The 19,666-nt window shown below is 41.8% G+C and overlaps 1 protein-coding gene across 8 annotated transcripts in view; it reads right to left on the reverse strand.

The window, feature by feature from the left end:
- thada (THADA armadillo repeat containing) overlaps nucleotides 1–19,666 on the reverse strand; it is a 432,101-nt gene that overhangs the window by 391,451 nt on the left and 20,984 nt on the right. For all 8 annotated transcript variants that reach the window (XM_068045168.1, XM_068045169.1, XM_068045167.1 and 5 more), the window contains 6 exons: nucleotides 15,676–15,830; nucleotides 9,720–9,875; nucleotides 9,448–9,579; nucleotides 7,590–7,713; nucleotides 6,378–6,529; nucleotides 1,577–1,817 (listed from right to left, as the gene is read on the reverse strand). In XM_068045168.1, coding sequence (XP_067901269.1) covers nucleotides 1,577–1,817; nucleotides 6,378–6,529; nucleotides 7,590–7,713; nucleotides 9,448–9,579; nucleotides 9,720–9,875; nucleotides 15,676–15,830 — 960 coding nt within the window. The remainder of the gene's footprint in view (nucleotides 1–1,576; nucleotides 1,818–6,377; nucleotides 6,530–7,589; nucleotides 7,714–9,447; nucleotides 9,580–9,719; nucleotides 9,876–15,675; nucleotides 15,831–19,666) is intronic.

The raw sequence follows: 19,666 nt of genomic DNA on the forward strand, positions 1-19,666 counted from the left end.
TGCCGGAAACATGACAAAGGTGACACATGACCACCTTAGGAGATCTGCTCCGGGTTTTCTATCAGGGTTTACTACCTTAGCCTTGCTCTCTACCGAAACGCCCACAAGGCAGTGGGGTTGTTAGCTCCTATCCCTGAGCAAGGGCCCCAACAAGGAAACTGTGCAATTTCGGGGAGAAAGGGGGGGGCGCGCGGGGAGAAAGGGGGGGATGTGGTGCGAGGTGGGGAGAGGGTCGGGGGGTCCTGGCACTGCGGCTCTGGCTCCAATGCGACCCCGTAGAGGCATCTTACGCACCAGGTAATTCCCAACCCTCTTTGTGTGGAAGAACCAGATCCTGAGGTAAGGCGGCAAAACACTTCAGCACTTCAGAGTCCTTGTTAGCTTCATCCCACATTGGCAGTACACGCTACACCTCACCATTAACTGTTACTATGTTTGAGCAGCATAGGGTAGCAAGACTGTTTTTTAAAAAAAGTTGTTGCGCGTGTGGTTAGAGTTTGTAAAACCTACCACTTAGAGTTTGTGTTACCTTCCCCTTCCTTCTTCTATGCACTAGCAGGTTGGCTTGAGGGGTCTTGGTTATCTTATATTGGTTGTATTGGCCTTCTGAAGCCCTGTGTGTCCATGATCTGATCAGTTGGCTGTGGAATCGCATAGTTCTGTTTATAGCATACTGCTTCCACAGTTTAGCATGCATATAGTCCTGTATTGTAGCTTCGCCAGGTTGGCGCCTCATTTTTAGGTATGCCTGCTGCTGTTCCTGGCATGCTCTTCTACACTCCTGAATGAATCAGGGTCGGTCGCCTGGCTTGATGGTAGTTGGAGAATGAGGGATATCCCGGGTCATGAAATTACAGAATGTGGCTGAATACAAATCTGCTGCTGCTGCTGATGGCTCAAAGGAACTAATGGGTGCCCAGTTTTGAGCTGCTAGATTTCTTCTGAGTCTATCCCATTTAGCATGGTGGTAATGCTAAAGGACAGTGCAGTGGTCACTCCTACCGTCATGGACAGATGCATCTCTGACAGGTAGACTGATGAGGACAAGCTCAAGTAGGTTTCACCCTCTTGTTAGTTCTCTGACCACCTGCCACAGGCCCAGTCTGTCAAATATGTCCTTTAGGGCTCTGCCAGCTCGGTCAGAAGTGGTGCTACCGAGCCATTCTTGGTGATAGATTTTGAAGTCCCCCACCCAGAATACATTCTGTGCCATTGCTACCGTCAGTGCTTCCAGATTTATTCGTTAATTCAATTTAAATTCCCCAGATGCCATGGTGGGATTTGAACTCACATCTCCGGAGCATTAGTCCAGGCCTCTGGATTACCAGTCCAGTAACATTACCACTATGCTATTTCTCCCCGCCCCATGAAGCATTAAACCATATGTCTACTTATGAATTAAATTGACAAATAACTGCAGCATTTTCTTCATAAAACAGCAACAAAACTAGCTTTGATGTAAACATAGTTCTTTTAGACTCATAAGATCAAGTTTCAGGAAGAGGAGCAGTAACTAAGACAGACAGCGTCTGATTTTTACCAGTAACAATATGTAGAATTGTAGATCAACACTAACCTGCCAAAGTATTGGTTTCCAGAACTTCCTTATCTGCAGATCGCTTTCTATGAACTTTGCTGAGGTCATCAAACTGGTAGCTGGTTTGTTGTTTCAAAGAACAAGCATGTAAAGCTGGCAGTAAGCCTTCTTGTTGTACCAGAAGAGCCAGTAGGTATGAAGCAGTGATGCAGTCATAAGGTTTGGTACTCGTTGAAAGGTCCAAAGCTGTCTGCAAAAGTGTTTGCAATTTCTCACTGTCCTGTAAGGTGGGGTGGAATGAGTAACATTTAACAAACAGTTCCAGGCAAAAGAAACAGCCATGACATCAATCCAAAAATACACAACGTACTTTAAACATGTTCTTGAGCGTAAATGTTTCTGACAAGGTAATCAAATACAGGTTCCTGTATGTAACCTTTATGGCACTGGTCTTTCCACATAACTAAATACTCCAAGGTACCATGATGGGATCAGCACAGACCTGAAGAAAATCAGGGAGAGTCAGTGGAAATTCCCGAAACTGGCATCACCAAAGACCTGAATCGGGAGTCAAATAATGAAGTTCTTTGGCAGACCTTGTGAACAGAATTTGCAATACTACAATAATCGCCAGAGCTGGCGGGCAGCCATAAAGGCGGGGCTAAAGTCTGGCGAGTCGAAGAGACTTAGCAGTTGGCAGGAAAAAAGACAGAAGCGCAAGGGGAGAGCCAACTGTGTAACAGCCCCGACAACCAATTTTTTCTGCAGCACCTGTGGAAGAGTCTGTCACTCTAGTATTGGCCTTTATAGCCACTCCAGGCGCTGCTCCACAAACCACTGACCACCTCCAGGCGCTTACCCATTGTCTCCCGAGACAAGTAGGCCAAAGAAGAAGAATAATAATAAGGTAATCTCTGTCATATGTCTAAAAACCTGGAATATGTGAATGAATTCAAAAGATAGAATGAATGCATAACTGCAACAAGACATATTCATGTATGGTATTTATTGTATGTGGTTCGCTGAACCATTTGTCAAGGGGTAAAAAATATTTAACGGATCTAAAAAAACAGCTCTACCAACAAGACTGAAGGTTTACTAAACTGAAAAACAGAAGATAGTCAACAGTATAGTAAACTTACATTTTGTTTATTCATCAATAGAAGGCGAGTCACAATACTATGTTCTTAGAGTTGGAACCACAGAATGGGGTTATGACACTGATCTTTCCACATAACTTGTAAATGACAAGAGAATTAAGAGTCCAAGAAATATTTTCAACTTGCATACACATATATATATATATATATATATGTACTAAGTGAAGGAAGTCCAACCCTTGTTTGAATTAGCTTGCAAACAGGGAACTCATTTTCTTCAAGACATACACAGAGGGCTGGATTTCTCCTAGCTCTGGGCCAAAAGGACAGTGGGAACCTCACTTTGGCCTTTTGGAGCCCCCCACCACCCTGGCGCAATTCTACGGCATTCAGGCACTTAAGTGCATAGTGCTGGGATCCCGGTCCCTTGAAAGACATGGATCCTCTCTCCACGAGCTGCCAGCCAAGCAGAGAGCCGGCAGCTCAGGATTAGTGCTGGCAGTGCCACTGGGAGCAGTGGCCACTGCCGGTACTACAGGAGGCCTGGGACCAGGCCGAAACGTGAGTGAGTCAGGAGTGCTGGGGCCAGTCCGGCAGACCCCAGCGATAGGGGGGAGGGTGGGCGCGAGTGCAGGGGATGTGTGCTACGGGAAGTGGGTTGTTTGCTGCCAGGGGCCCCTCCGTGGGTCACAGATTGCCCAGGGAGGAGACCTCCTGCAAAAGCCCACAAGTTTGACTGGGCAAGCTCGCCAGTTGCGAAGGCCCCTCTCACTGCTGGTTTAATTCCAGTGGCGGCAAGAAAAGGCCCTAAGTGGCTAATAATTGACCACTTAAGGGCCTCAACTGGCCTCTAGGCAGGAGGGCTGTCATTGGCCTTTCCCGCCCCCGACATAATCGCACTGCAACAGGACCTCCGCTCCCTGCCTTCTGTCGTAATTCTATGGCACCCGCGCCACCCCCCCGCCCCCAATCTCCTAGCCTATTAAATCCAGCCCATACTGTGCATTCCTAAGAGACCTATTTAAACAGTATTTTCAAGATAATGACAACATAAGCAACTGTTTGAAAGGGTGATTGAAGCAGATTCAATAGTAACCTTCAAAAGGGAATTGAATAAATATTTGAAGGAAAAAAAATTGCAGGGCTATGGGGAAAGAGCGGAGCAGCAGAACTAGTTGGGTAGCTCTACCAAACAGCCAGCACATGCATGCTGAGCCGATGGCTGCCTTCTGTGCTGTATCATTCAATGATTCTGTGAAATACTGCACAGTACTCATTTAAAATGATAAGTAGAACAATGTGAAGCTCTGACACTCAGCACAACAGTTGCAGAGAGCACAGGTTCAATCCAGCATGCCACCAAGCTGTATGTCAAGTACAGAACAACAGGAAAACTGGAGGGAGAGATGTTTGCTATAGTATGTGCATGTGGCTCGTGCAGGCACTATCGATAAAGGCATAACAGCAAGCAACTTGCTCTCCTTTTTGCCTTCTCTGCAACAGAATGCACATGGCCCATTGAGAACTAGGGGCAAAAACAACATTTGATTTCACCCCAATATTGTCATATGTGTAAGCAAAGGTTTTGTTTTCAACCTATTTTTGTAAGAAGGGTTTTGAGCCAAAACTTGAAATTTCCCATTTGGTGTAATGAAACTTAAGCCAATTACATTCTTACTCTGTCCCTGTTTATCAGAACACTTCTTCTAAAGGAAATTGAATAAATATTTGAAGGAAATATTAGCCCAATATCCAAAGTAGAACAAAGTTCTCTGAGGGGAAAAGGAACTATCCTGGTATTAATGCATTTGATGAATTGAGGATTATTTATTGGATAGAAAGCACCTCTACGCAAATTAAATTTAGCAGGGAAATGAATAACATAGCATGCTAGAAAATTAAGAGTACAAAGTAGAATGAGAAAAAGTCATTCAGTCTTTCAATTCATTGGGCTTCACGTACAGTGCCCAAATACAAGCCATGTCCTGCCTTGGCAGTGACCCCACATTTTCATTTCTTCCACACTGACTCAGGAACCTTTCCCATTCTGCTTGGAGAAGTATAAGATGATACGTGAAGGTTCAGTTTAAAAATAAAGAAAGTATATTCAACAATATTACCAAATTTATTTTTGGCTCCATTTTACTTCAAAATCTAAATATAGAATATGAATGGATCACATTCACTGCTGATGACAAGTCTGAAAATATGCTGTTTTATAATGACAGCAGCATTAAATATATGATATACACTGCATTCTAGGTGGTGTCTGGTCTGCTCTTTTAAAGCCACAATGTCTAACTGAACCAGAGCACAAAATATAGGTTTAGAAATTTGCATCTTCTCCTGATAACCTGCCGCCCCCCCCGTCCCAAACCCCAACCCATTACCCACAACCCCGCTCCCACTTCTAGTCCTCTTTAAGGACTTATCTGCGGCTGCTGCTGGTGACAGGGCAACCCAATTTTCAAGGCCTCTTCTCCAGAAAGCTGCCTGAGGATGCCCATTAAGTGTCCACAGTTCGCTGGTTAGATGAAAATGAGGTGCAACATTATGTACACATTGGGACTATTCACTCAGATGCAGGCATTGTTTCCTGCACACCCTGTTTGCCTGTTTTGAATTTTTACTCTATGATCTTCTCATTGTTCAAATACTTCCTGTAGAGAAGTGCTGTAAATAGGCATAACCTGAAATCAATTAGAGGTTAATTGCTGTTGCTTGGGGAACTAAAGTACCGGGCAAAGAATTTTGCAAAGAAAATAATGGCAACTGATCAATGTATGTAGGTATTAACATGCAAACTGGCTAGCAACTTGTTGCATGAAAGAGATATGTCATGAACTGTGTGCATCAACAGAAACTGCAAGCTGATTTACTCTGCTCCGCCGTTAGCTTTGTGAAATTTCATGCATAATCTCCCCATGATTTTCATGCAGATGTTGCAACTGTACATTAATTGTCCATTAAACGCGTCACAGAAAGTTAAGTCTTATAATTAACAGCGCAAGTACCTTTTAACACTGTGAATTTTATTAATATCTGACAATCAACCTCTCTTACCCAGAAATCAAACAGTCAAGTGTATCATCTCAGTCCTACAAGTTATGAATTATCTCAGAACACTTAATGTAAAATTTTAAATGTTTGTAATTTTGACTCTTATTTGCCCTTTGTCTCTTTTCTCTTCTCCTAATCCAATGTTTCTTTCCCTTTATTTCTCTCTGTACCTGACTTGGCATTTAATTCACCCAATTTAATTCACCCTCCTTCTCTGTCTTTCCTGTTTATTTCTCAATCCTTAAATCTTATTGATGGGAGATACACTATTTGTCCGAATGTTCACCAAGGTCCCAAGATACCCTTCTGCCCTTGCCACGCCATTATCAGCTTACAGTTCCAACAACTTTGTGGGTAAAACATTTTAAAACTTAAACATGCCCAAACACTCCAGCAAAATCTGACCCAATGTTTATTGGTAAGCTTCCAACCGACTCAGTTTCAATTTGCTGCTGTTTTACACAACAATTAAACCAAAACAGATCCAAATGCAACACTTCCAAGCATGACAAATGTGACACTTTGAGGTGAGATAGACATAGTAGAAGCAAAACTATTTATTTTATGTACTTCATTAGCTATATAAAGGATAGCAAACAATCTGAATCCATACAGCCTGCTTTAAAAAAGATTAGAAACCTACTGAACAATCACCAAATCATTGCCGTTAAGTGCGTTACCTGTAATCCTAAAACTGTAGCTGGAAGCTTCTTCAAAAGATCATAGGCTAATAACTTCAATTCTTCAAAGGTGCTGTTCAAACACCCTAGTAAAGCATCAGCATAGGCTGGCTGCAAAACATCAGTCATTTGCATCACTCTGTAAGTCTGACCTGTAGAAAAGCAGTTTGAAACAAAGTACAAATCCACTAAATCCATTATCAGGACAGACAACACTGATTTATTTGTTAAAAAAATTTACAAACTTCAGAATACTGTGTGGATAATTTTGTTTCCCAATATGCTAAACACATCCCACTGTACTGAAATTGTATTATAATACTTCCATGAAAGGTTAAACACATTCAATGACTTTGGAGAGGCAAGGGATGTTGAAGATAGAGTGGTCATGTGAATAGATAGAAGGGTTGAAGGTGGGTTTTCTTTGAAGAGGGCAGGGTTAACAGTAGTTTTGAAATCAAGAGAGACAGTATCTGAAATGAGGGAACCATTTGCAATATCTGCTTTCATAGAAGCCAAGAGGAGAAGTTGGGTCGTTACTAGCATAGTGGGAATAGGCTGAGAGTGTAAGAAGTCGGTCTCATTGACAAAATGAGCTGAGAGAGCAAATGAAGGAAGATAGAACAGGAAGTTGAGAAAAACATGGGTGCAGAGCTAGGGCAGGTAGAATGGTTTGTGTGACAAGAGGAAGCGGGGGAAGCAAGAGAGGCTGCTGAACCAGTTGTCTCAAATTAGGACAAAGATGTTCATAAGTTCCTCTCACTTGTTGTTGGAGATTAAGGTACAGCAGGCAGAGGAAAGGAGCGTAAGGAGAATATGGTGGCAGGGAAAAGAAACAAGGGTTTATCTTTGCTCTCCAGGATGATATTCACTCCAGGAGAGTGAAGTACTACAACAGCACTTGATTTGGTCCAGCCAGATCTGGCAATCGATGGCTAACAATTGTGTGCCAGATACTCTCAAGTCTTCTTAGACTTGAAGGAACAAAGATGGGATGAACAACCAGGATGGGAGTGTGAAAATATTTCTTGAGGACATGAGCATATGTAAGCTGATTGATGGCTGTGGCAAATGGGGGTGCTAAAGGCTAGGCAATTTTGTTTTAGAAAGTGCAGCTGTAAGTGGCATGAAAGAGAGTTTTTAACCAGGGACTCGGGACATAGTAGCAAAGCCCCACAAGCACAGCATACAATCACATTCCATCTAACTTACCCTCCAAGTTTTCAAAAACTTCAGCAATTATTCCCAAGAGACTCAAGACAATGAATCTCCTTGGAAATGAAGCACCTGGAAACAGAGATTCGAATAGCCTGTCACACAGCCAGATCATAAAATCCTGGAAGATAAAAACCAAACGTCTATACAGAAATACTGAATTGCTGCTCCTACATTTCAGTTGCAACAACTATAGTTTGTCTCAATTTTAAATAAAGCATCAATTTTTCACTAACAATATTATATCTATTCTGCAAGTCATCAAATTCAGCCTTCTGCTGAATGTGGCTAAACTAAAACTGGATTGAGAGAAAGTCCTTATAAGTCTTGGTGAGTTGTAGACCACCTTCCTATAAGAGTGAGGGACCTTGAGAAGCCATTCAAAAAACAAGAAATCTCTGTGCCATTTCATTTAGATAGTCTCAGCCCCAAGACATTGCTGCAGAGGTTCATCAGGGCAGTGTCCTAGGCCCAACCACCTTCAACTGCCTCATCAACGATCTTCCTTCCAACATAAGGTTAGAAGTGGAGATGTTCGCTGATGATTGCAGAGTTCTCAGTTTCAATGCAATTCTTCAGATAATGAAGCAGTCTGTGCCTGCACAACATACAGGCTTTGGCTGATAAAGTGGCAAGTAACATTCACGCCACACAAGTGCCAGGAAATGACAATCTTCAACGAGAGAGAATCTAACCATCTCTATTGACATTCAACAGCATTACCAATGTTCAATCCCCCACCATCAACATCCTGGGGTTACTATTTACCAGAAACTTAACTAAACCAGCCATATAAATTTGTGACTACAAGAGCAGGTCAGAGGTTGGGAATTCCACAGCGAGTATCTCACCTCCTGACTCCCCAAAGCCGTCCACCATCGACAAGGCACAAGTCAGGAGTGTGATGGAATATTTCCCACTTGTATAGATGGGTGCAGCTCCAGCAACACTCAAGAAGCTTGACACCATCCAGCTGCTTGATTGGCATCCACATTAAATCCCACCAACATAGGTGCACCGTGCTGCAGTGCATACCATCTACAACCACCTTCTAAACCTGCGACCATCCAGAAGAACAAGGACAGCAGGCACATTGGGACACCAGAACCTGCAAGTTCCCCACCAACTCTCACAACATCCTGCCTTGGAAATAGATCACCATTCCTTCACTGTCGCTGAAGCAAAATCATAGAACTCCCTCCCTAACAGCACTGTGGGTGCATCTTCACCACACGGTTCAAGAAGGCAGCTCACCACCACCTTCTCAAGGGCAATTAGTGATGGGCAATAAATGCTGGTCATGCCAGTGATGACCAAATACCATGAATGAATAAAAGAAGTTATTTATTCATTCCTTTACCAATCCATGGAATTGTTCCTTGTTTCGTTAATCTATTTCTGGATAACGACCCAGCCTTCATTATACTTGGAAACACTGCCATAAAACATGCAGATCGAATGCATTTTCCTATTTACTTCTATATAATAGAGATTTCATCATGACCTATGTCTGTATATAGTTTGTTATATGTATCAGGTAAATTCCTCAAATTTTTTCTTTTATACAAGGGAATGTAACCTCGCTTTGATAAACTGAAGCCAAGATGAAGTTTTCCATAGGATTTTACTAAGGCACAGATGGATGTTCACCCTTAAACTTAGTATAGACCTTAAATTAAAAAAATAAGTTCTACTGGATATATTTTATTCAGTCTCAAAGAACCAAAATATTGATTTTTTTTTTTAAACCTGTAAAATCATTGCATTGTATTAATCCAATCTTAGTTGTAGGCAAACTAGTCATTTATTTATATACGTGCGCACAAAGTATTAAAATTAAATCATTATTTTGTACCTTGTACTGTTGGAGCCGAACTTCTGGATATTGAGAATTTGTTTTTTCTTCATACAGAGTATTCTTCTGCCTATTAACAATCTGAGTTTGTTTATAAAGTACTTGGGAACTGTCCCGCAGCCTACAGAATAGCTACATAGAAAATTAAAAAGATAGTGCAATTATCAAAAACACTGTTAATTATTATTTGAAGCTTCCAAATTCTGTATACTGATTGGAAGGACCTTGCTAGAAGGAAAAATACAAAAGGAGATTCAAAAATATTGACGCACCTTTCTCATTAACCACACAATCTGCTGCCTCATCGCAGGAGTCTGACTGTTCAGGTTATAGGGAAGGAAAAATTTTATAAAAGCTATTTCTTGCTGGGATAGAGCTTCTGTACTGCGGTGCGTCTCACATACCAAACCCAAGGCATCTAAACGGACCTGTAATGAGAAAGATTAAAGATTTTTGTAATTGTGTTATTTTAAACTTTTCCCTCTTCCTCCGAATACTGTGCCTTCTATACTCATGTGATCACTGACTAGAAAAGATCTACTACTGTCAAGTGTCCTATTTAGGCCAGCACGTCACGTCTACGTATTGCTGTTCCCAAAAAAACAACTGAGAACAGTAATGAGAACCTAGATCCAATTCTTCACTGCACTCACCCATTCCTAACATGGCTTCCCTTCTCAAAATGAGCATTTCATTGAATAGCCAGAGTAGTCCTGGCAACATTTATACTATTCGTTGTTCATCTGTATATGGCAATTTAAAAAGATGAGCCTGCAACAATTTCCCTGCTTCCAATATACAATGCCTTGTTATTCTGCCCGTAACCAAGAAAAGGAAAACACTTCACGATTGCGAGGACATTATTAGGTACCTCAAAGCTTGTACAGGTGAGGAACAAAGTGAAAAACGGAAGGTAGGTTAACCGGTGGTCAGGTCGGGCGTGGGAAAAAATGGATGGGCTCAGGCCGGGTCAGATGGGGTTCTGTCAGGCTTGGGTCGGGTCTCATTTGCAGACCCGAGCATGCCTTTAGTACCCACTACCTTTTTCCAGAAGGCAAGCCCATCGCTTATGATGGTGAGCAGAGATGAATCAGCCAATAAAATGCTTGGCACAGATACCCCAAGCCCATTCTGTCAATGTTACCTGAACCACAACTGAACAATTTAATAGAATTCGACTGACCAGTTTCAGAAGAGAAGCTCCAAACTGCTTCTCACTTAGTGGGTGATGTCTGAATACTTTATAGGGCAGTGGGCAGAGGAGTAGTCCTTGTACAAGGAAGGATATGAGCTATGTTCCCTAAATGATTTCTAGTTTGTGGATGGGGGAAAGTTAGGACAGCATGGGAAAAATTGTGCAGAGAAGACAAAGATATGGATTAGGATTTCAGCAGCTCAATATGAAAAATAGGGCAACGTTTCATTGGTGGAATGTGACATTAGTAATAGATGGGATGCATGGGAGAAAACTCTCCACTGGTTGGAGTCATACCTAGCACAATGGAAGATGGTTGTGGTTGTTGGAGGTCAATCATCTCAGTCCCAGGACATCACTGCAGGAGTTCCTCAAGGTAATGTCCTAGGCCTAACCATCTTCAGCTGCTTCATCAATGACCTTCCCTCCATCATTGACAGAATGGACTTGGGATATCTGTGCTAAACATTTTATTGGCTGCTTCATCTCTGCTCACCATCATGCGCGATGGGCTTACCTTCTGGAAAAAGGTAATGGCTACCCTGAAGTTTGGAATTGTAACTGTACTGCTCAAGAGGGGATATTGAAGCTGTTAATTGGAGGATACAAGAGACAGCTGTCTTAATTGTGGGGGATTCATATTGGTACCTAATGTCCTGGTGTATGACAATTTTATCCTGAAGACCAAAATTGATAAAAGAGTGCTTTAGTCTTTTCCAGAAGTGGGGATGTTCGCTGAAGATTGTACAATGTTCAGCACCATTCGCAACTCCTCAGATACTGAAGCAGTCCGTGTCTATATGCAGCAAGACCTGGACAACATTCAAGCTTGGGCTGATAAGTGGCACGTTACATTGGCGCCACACAAGTGCCAGACAATCTCCAACAAGAGAAAATCCAACCACATTCCCTTGACATTCAATGGCATTACCATCACTGAATCCCCCACTTGACACCTTGGCGGTTACCATTGACCAGAAACTGGAGCAGCCATATAAATATTGTGCCTATGAGCAAGTCAGAAGCGGGGAATTCTGTGGTGAGCAACTCACCTCCTGAATCTCCAAAGCCTGTCCACCATCTACAAAGCACAAGTCAGGAGTGTGATGGAACACTCTCCACTTGCCTGGATGTGCAGCTCCAACAACACTTAAGAAGCTTGACACCATCCAGGACAAAGCAGCCCACTTGATTGGTACCCCATCCACCAGCTTCAACATTCACTCCCTCCACCACCAACGCACAGTGGTAGCAGCACGTACCATCTACAAGATGCACTGCAGCAACTCACGCAGGCTGCTTAGACAGCACCTTCCAAATCCACAATCTCTACCACGTAGAAAGCCAAGGGCAGCAAATGCATGGGAACACCACCACCTGCAAGCTCCCCTCCAAGCTACACACCTTCCTGACTTAGAACTATATCGACGTTCCTTCACTGCTGCTGGGTCAAAATCCTGGATCTCCCTTCCTAACAGCACCGTGGGTGTACCTACAGCACATAACACAAGAAATAGGAGCAGGAGTAGGCCATTCGGTCTGTCAAGCCTGCCCCGCCATTCAATAAGATCATGGCTGATCTGCCCCAGACCTCAAATCCTCTTTCGTGCAAGCTCCTCATAGCCCTCAACTCCCCGATATTTCAAAAATCTATCCACCTCCTCTTTAAATGCTTTCAGTGATCTCGTCTCCACAACTCTCTGGGGTAGGAAACTCCAGACACTCACTACCCTCTGAGATAAGAAATTCCTTCACATCTCAGTTTTAAATGAGTGTCCCCTTATTCTGTAGCTGTGTCCCCTAGTTTGAGATTCCCCACGAGTGGAAACATCTTCTCAGACTACCCTTTCAAGCCCCCTCAGAATCTTGTACGTTTCAATAAGATCACCCCTCATTCTTCTAAACTCTAATGAATAAAGGCCTAACCTGTTTAGCCATTCTTGATAAGTCAACCCCTTCATCCCAGGAATCAGCCAAGTGAATCTTTTTTGAACTGCCTCCAATGCCTTTCTTAAATACGGGGACCAAAACTGTACACAGTACTCCAGGTGTGGCCTCACCAACAACCTGTACAGTTGTAACAAGACTTCCCTATTTTTAAACTCCAATCCCCGAGCAATAAAGGCCAAAATTCCATTTGCCTTCTTAATTACTTGCTGCACCTGCATGCTAACTTTTTGTGTTTCATGCACAAGAATACCCAGATCCCTCTGTGTTGCACTTTTTTGGAGTCTCTCTCTCCATTTAAATAATAGTCTGCCTTTTAATTCTTCTTAACAAAGTGCATGACCTCACACTTTCCTTCATTAAACTCCATCTGCCAAGATTTTACCCACTCAACCTCTCTATATCCCCTTGCAGATTCCTTCTGTCCTCATCACAACATGCCCTCCCATCTATTTTTGTATAGTCAGCAAATTTGGATATATTACACTCTGCCCCCTCCTCCAAGTCATCAATATAGATAGTAAATAATTGAGGCCCTAGGACTGATCCTTGTGGCACTCCACTAGTTATTTCTTTCCAACCTGAAAAAGACCCATTAATCCCGACTCTCTGTCTTCTGTGAGTTAACCAATCCTCAATCCATGCTAATACATTATCCCCAATACCGTGAGCTCCTATCTTGCGCAATAATCTTTCATGTGGCACCTTATCAAATGCCTTCTGGAAATGTAAATACACTACATCTACTGGTTCCCCTTTATCAACTCTGCTTGTTCTATCCTCAAAGAAGTCTAGCAAATTTGTCAAACATGATTTCCCTTTCACAAAACCATGGTGACTCTGATTGCATTAAGTTTTTCTAAATATCCTGCTATTTCTTCCTTCATAAAGGACTCTAGCATTTTCCCAACGACCGACGTTAGGCTGACTGGCCTATAGTTTCCTGCTTCTTGTCTCACTCCCTTCTTGAACAGGGGCATCGCATTAGCGGTTTTCCAATCCACTGGGACCCTCCCGGAATCCAGTGAGTTCTGGAATATTTCGATCAATGCCTCCACTATCTCTGCAGCCACTTTCTTTAAAACCCTTGGCTGCAGGCCATCAGGTCCTGGTGATTTGTCTGCCTTTAGTCCCATTAGCTTGTCAAATACTTTGTCCCTCATGATAGAGATAGTTACAAGATCTTTCCTCCCATTAGCTCCTTGCCTATCTGATACCTGTGGGATGTTTATAATGTCCTCCACCATAAAGACTGATGCAAAATATTGGTTGAAATTATCTGCCATTTCCCTGTTATCAATTCTCCAGTCGCATCCTCCAAGGATCCCACGCTCACTTTAGCTACTCTTTCTTTTTATATACCCGTAGAAGCTCTTGCGGTTTGTTTTTATATTTCTTGCCAATTTACTACATAATCAAGCTCATCCCTCTTTATTAGCTTTTTAGTCATCCGCTGCTGGTTCCTAAAAAATTCCCAATCCTCTGGCCTACCACTCGTTTTCGCCACTTTGTATGCTTTAGTTTTTGATTGGATACTCTCCTTAACCGCCTTTGTTAACCATAGGTGGCTCATCCTTCTCATCAAGTTCTTCTTTTTGACCAGGATAAATTTTTGCTGAGCATGATGAAATATCTGCTACTGCTCAACCACTGACCTTCCTCTTAATCTATTTTCCCAGCCCACTTTAGACAACTCTTTCCTCATACCTCTGTAATTGCTCTTGTTTCAAGTTGAGGATGCTGGTTTGAGAACAGAGTTGCTCACCCTCAAACTGAATTTGAAATTCTACCATACTGTGATCGCTACCGCCTAGAGGATCCTTAACTCGGCTATCTCTTATTAATCCAACCTCATTACACATTGCGAGATCTAAAATAGCCTGTTCCCGGGTAGGTTCTGCAATGTATTGCTCTAAGTAACAATCCCTGATGCACTCTACAAATTCGTCTTCCATGTTACCTCTGCCAATCTGATTTGTCCAGTCAATATGCAGATTAAAATCACCCATGACAATTGTAGCGCCCTTGTTACACAGTTCTATTATTTCCCGATTTATACTTTGTCCTACAGTGAGGCAACTCTTCGGGTCCTATAGACGACTCCCACGCATGACTTCTTCCCCTTGCTATTCGTTATTTCCACCCAAACTGATTGCACATCATGATCTATTGCACCTATACACTACTCACCACCGCACTGATACCTTCCTTTATTAACAAAGCTACCCCACCTCCTTTTCCTTTTTGCCTACTTTTCTGTAACGTCGAAAACCCTTAAGTATTGAGTTCCCAGTCTTGGTCACCCTGCAACCATGTCTCTGTAATAGCTATCAAGTCATATTCATTTATTTCTATTTGTGCCGTCAACTCATCTATTTTGTTCCAAATGCTGCGTGCATTCAGTTAAAGAGCCTTAAGCTTTGACTTTTTACCATTATTACTCATTCTGGTTCTAATTTCTGCTGCATTCTTCTGCTTATATTTTCTGCCCCTTCCTGTCACACTCTGATTACCATTCGCCTCTTCGCTACCCTGCACCTCTGCTCTCTCGTTTCTTTTTGATTTTTTAAACTTCCCTTCAATTGAATCCTCCCCCCAACTAATTAGTTTAAAGTCCTATCTACAACCCTAGTTATACGATGGACTGCAGAGGTTCAAGGCAGCGGCTCACCACCTTCACAAGGGGAATTAGGGATGGGCAATAAATGCTGGCTTAGCCAGCAATGCCCACATCCCATAAAAGAATAAAAAAAAGTTAAGCTTGAAATAATCGAGCAGCATCCCAAGGTTCTGCACCTCTGGACTTAGCTGGAGATGGTATCCAGGGGAGGTTAATAGAGTCAACAGTGCATATGCACAGTTTTTTGTGGGACCTGAAGGGAACAACTTATATTATGTCCATATCAGTTTGAAGTTCCTTGCACTGCTCTGCAAGGCTGTTCCCATTCTCTCCCATAATGAATAGCTATTTCAGCAGCACATCATTAAAAATCCACAGAAAGTTCAGAATCACCTGCAGAGACCAACAGTTTAACATGCGGTCACAGACCTCAATATTAAATAGGTTCTTAAATTGCTGTACATACCTGCTCATGCTTGTGAACCAAAGCCTGCTTTATCAAGCTAACAGGTATCAGTTGGTCCCATGCAGATTCCTCAGCAGTGCTCCACAGTCCTTGAGCTCTAGCTGCTCTCAAGCAGGTCATCAGTGCTCCAAGTGCACCTCTACTGTTGAAAGGACCTAATGCAAGCAGAACAGGGATTTTATTTTTCAGAATCAAAGATTTCTCCAAATCACATCAGTGGTAGCAGAAAATTTGCTTTTATTAACAGTTACTCCTTGCAATCAGGGATTGCGCACAAATCATAACACATTTCATATTGGGGAGGAGAAAAAAAGATATACTAATACCTCCTTACCCAATATGCATGATGGCCCTATCCCAAGGACTGTGCAGGATGAAAAAATGAGGAAACTAATTTAACAGTGCAATATTTAAATAATTGTTGCTTCCATACAAAATGACAATTTTTGTTTGGGACTAGAAAACAAAACATGGGATAAATAAGTTATAAAATTTGTAGGAATAAGTTCAATATTGACCATTGTTGCATAACGAACAGTCCTCATGTACCATATGGAAATCTTTCATTTACCGATTAGTACAAATCTTAGTAAAAAAAATATACCATTCCTTTTTTAAAAAAAGATACATATTTTAAGATAGAAAAGCAGAAAACTAACCAAAAATGTAAAAGCATCAGTAGCAACATATGACACCCAAGCACACTGAATGGACAAGGTTTGTTAGTGCACTAACTATCCAACTTTTTGAATGGGCAGTTTGAACGTGTGACAAGCAACCGTTATCTGCTGCCATGTTAAACAGTGTGGAATCAATTATTCTTTAGTCACTATGATACGTTGATATTAATTATTTATTATTTTAAGTGTTTGACACTTTTTCTTTAAATGACCTATCTTGTGCCTAGTTTTCCAAATTAGTTTTCACAGTGCTGCTGATGCCCTATTTCTTAGGGAGAGATTAAGGCACTCCAATGTTACATCGGCAGCCTCACTTAAATAGGGAATTTACAGAGAATGGATTGGGAAGACCAAGTAAGGACCAATCTGCAGAATATGGAACTAGACTAACCTCTAGTTAGGGAGTCATTTGTTTTATAAAAAGATTTCTGTATTAATTTCTTGTGCTCATTTCCCAATGTGTGAATAAGATCTTGAAAACCAAACTGCACATTCATGAAAACAGGAAAAAAATTCATACCAATAGTCCTATTATCAATTGCAACAACAAAGCAATTATTTTAGCTTCTGAACGATTAAATATTGTCTTTCATACCCTACTTATCATAACCTGAAAAATGTCAACATTTCTGCAATCAACCAGATTTAATCAGCTGGTGGTTCTTTAAGCCTAAACAATGAGACCTTAAAAAAATGTATTGCATTAACACTCAAATCTTCATAAAGTTAAATATTGGAAGGTTGATCAATTCCATATCTAATTCCATACTCTGATCGTCAAGATAAAATTATTTTTGCAGTGATTAAGCAGATTTTGTCCAACATATATTTAAACAGTACTTTTATCAGAGGAAGTGAACAAGCATACATCATCAATAAAAATGGACAAGGAGCTGTTCTTCACAGTATCACTGATGTAACTAGATAAAAAATAGTCTCTACAGATACCCTCAAGATACCTTTCACATTGCCAGAAGTCCAGGCCTTTTCAGGAGAAAAAGTGTTAAATGGCCTCCTTCTGTGCTGTAACCATTCTATGATCCTATTCTATTGAACCTGGAGCAATGATTTGGCAAGAGAGTTAGGGGAGGTGATGAAAAGGCAATGTCAAGGTCATAGGTTTTGAAGCCTTTGAAACAGAGGTGAAGCAAAGCAGACAGATTTAGAAAGGGAGTTCCAAAGAGGGCAGCTGTATCTGAAGGCGCTGTTGTGGATGGTGTAGCAGATGAAAGGAAAGGGTGCAGGGGGTGCAGTAAACAAACAGCAGTCGAGACTCAAACAGTGCAGGCTGGAACAAGTAAAGAAGACATTTATATAGCATTTTTCATGACATCAGGACATCCCAAACCACTTTACAGCCAATTAAGTGGCTTCTGAAGTGCAGTTACTGCTGTAATGTAGGAAAGCACGACAGCACACAGCAAAGTACCACAAACAGCACAAAATGACCAATCTGTTTCAGTGATATAGGCTGAGACATAAATACTGGTCATGACACTGGGTAGAACTCCCCTGCCATTCACTGAGTAGTGCCATGGGATCTTTTTTGAGGGGGACGGACAGTACCTCAGTTTTATACCCCATCTGAAAAACAGCACCCTGACAGTGCAGCACTAGGTTGATACTGCACTGCAGCATTGACCTAGATTATGTTTTCAAGTCTCTGGAGTGGAAACGTAATCATCTAACTCAGAGATAAGTGTGCTACCATTGAACAAAGATGACAGTGAAACAGGTATCAGAGACAGGTGCAAACAAAGCCATAGGGGAGGATGCTCTCCAACATTTGCCAAGGCATTACCAAATCAGCACCACCTCAGCAGTTCATTTACACATAGAAATTCTCAGCCAAGAGTGTATGTAAAGTTTTAAAAGTTTAGAGTCAAAAGGAACTTGGAACCATTTTACCCACAAATATTGTGTGCTGTGACGTGTTACCTTCCATCTTTCTGCTTAGCCTGTTACAGTAGGAGAAAGTGAAAAACAAACAGACAGCAGCACCACACCATTCCAAGTACATCTCCTATTTAGCGATTCCCAGTGCACTGCTATTAGTGCATGCTTTACTCGTCTAAAAATACTAACTAAAACAGTATTGCACTCTACCAGGGAACTCCCGCACCTTTACCTCTGGTGTCCCGTAAGGATCTATCCTTGGCCCCCTCTCATTTCTCATCTACATGTTGCCTTTTGGAAACATCACTTGGAAACACGGCATCAGTTTCCACATTCACACTGACGACACACAGCTCTACCTCATGACCACCTCTCTCGATGCCTCTGCTGTCTCTAAACTGTCAGACTGCTTATCCGACATCTAATACCGGATGAGTAGAAATTTCTTCCAACTAAATATTGGGAAGAGCCACCTCCCATCACCGACACAAAATCCTCTCTCTAGCCACCAACTTCATCCCTCTCCCTGGCAACTGTCTGAAACTGAACCAGATTGTTTGCAACCTTGGTGTCATATCTGACCTCATTGTGAGCTTCCCACCAAATATCTGTGCCATCACCAAGACTGCTTATTTCCAACTCCATTCTGCCCCGCCTCAGCTCATCTGTTCCCTTAAGCAACACCTCGATTTTAAAATTCTCGTTATTGTTTTCAATCCCCTCCATGTCCTCACCGCTCCCTATCTCTGTAATCGCCTCCAGCCTTACAACCCTTCGAGACATCTATTCTCCTCTAATTCGGGTCTCTTGAGCATTCTGGGTTTTAACTGCTCCACCATTGGTCACTGTACCTTCAGCTGCCAAGGCCCTAAGCTCTGGAATTCCCTTCCTAGATTTCTCTGCCTCTCTACCTTGCTATCTTTCTTTTAAGGCACTGCTTATAAACTACCTCTTTGACCAAGGTTCTGGTCATCTGCCCTAATATCTCTCTATCTGACTCGGTATCAAATTTTGTTTTATAATGCTCCTTGGGATGTTTTATTATATTGATGGCACTATATAAATCCAAGTTGTATTTGAACTGAAAATCAAGTTAATTATACTATAAAACATCAATTTAGGAGCCTGATGTTTCAATGTAACCATCAATACTGCTCTACACAAGAACTATTCTGTATTGCTTGATAGTATAAAATTGCCAACTTTATAAAAAGAAAAACAGGATCCAGTTCCAGTGGAAACCACACTCAAAATTTTAATTGGTCACTGGCTAGAAGAGAAAACCATCCATTTTGCAATTCCAACATTTTCTGTTTGTATACAAAAGTTAAAAGATAATATTTTCATCAAAGGCCAATTGTAGCCTTGGCATTTCCTCCATTGTAATATTAGTTAAAATAAACAATATTCAAATG

The sequence above is a fragment of the Heterodontus francisci genome, chromosome 13, assembly GCF_036365525.1.
Source record: "Heterodontus francisci isolate sHetFra1 chromosome 13, sHetFra1.hap1, whole genome shotgun sequence".
Taxonomy (NCBI): Eukaryota; Metazoa; Chordata; class Chondrichthyes; order Heterodontiformes; family Heterodontidae; genus Heterodontus; species Heterodontus francisci.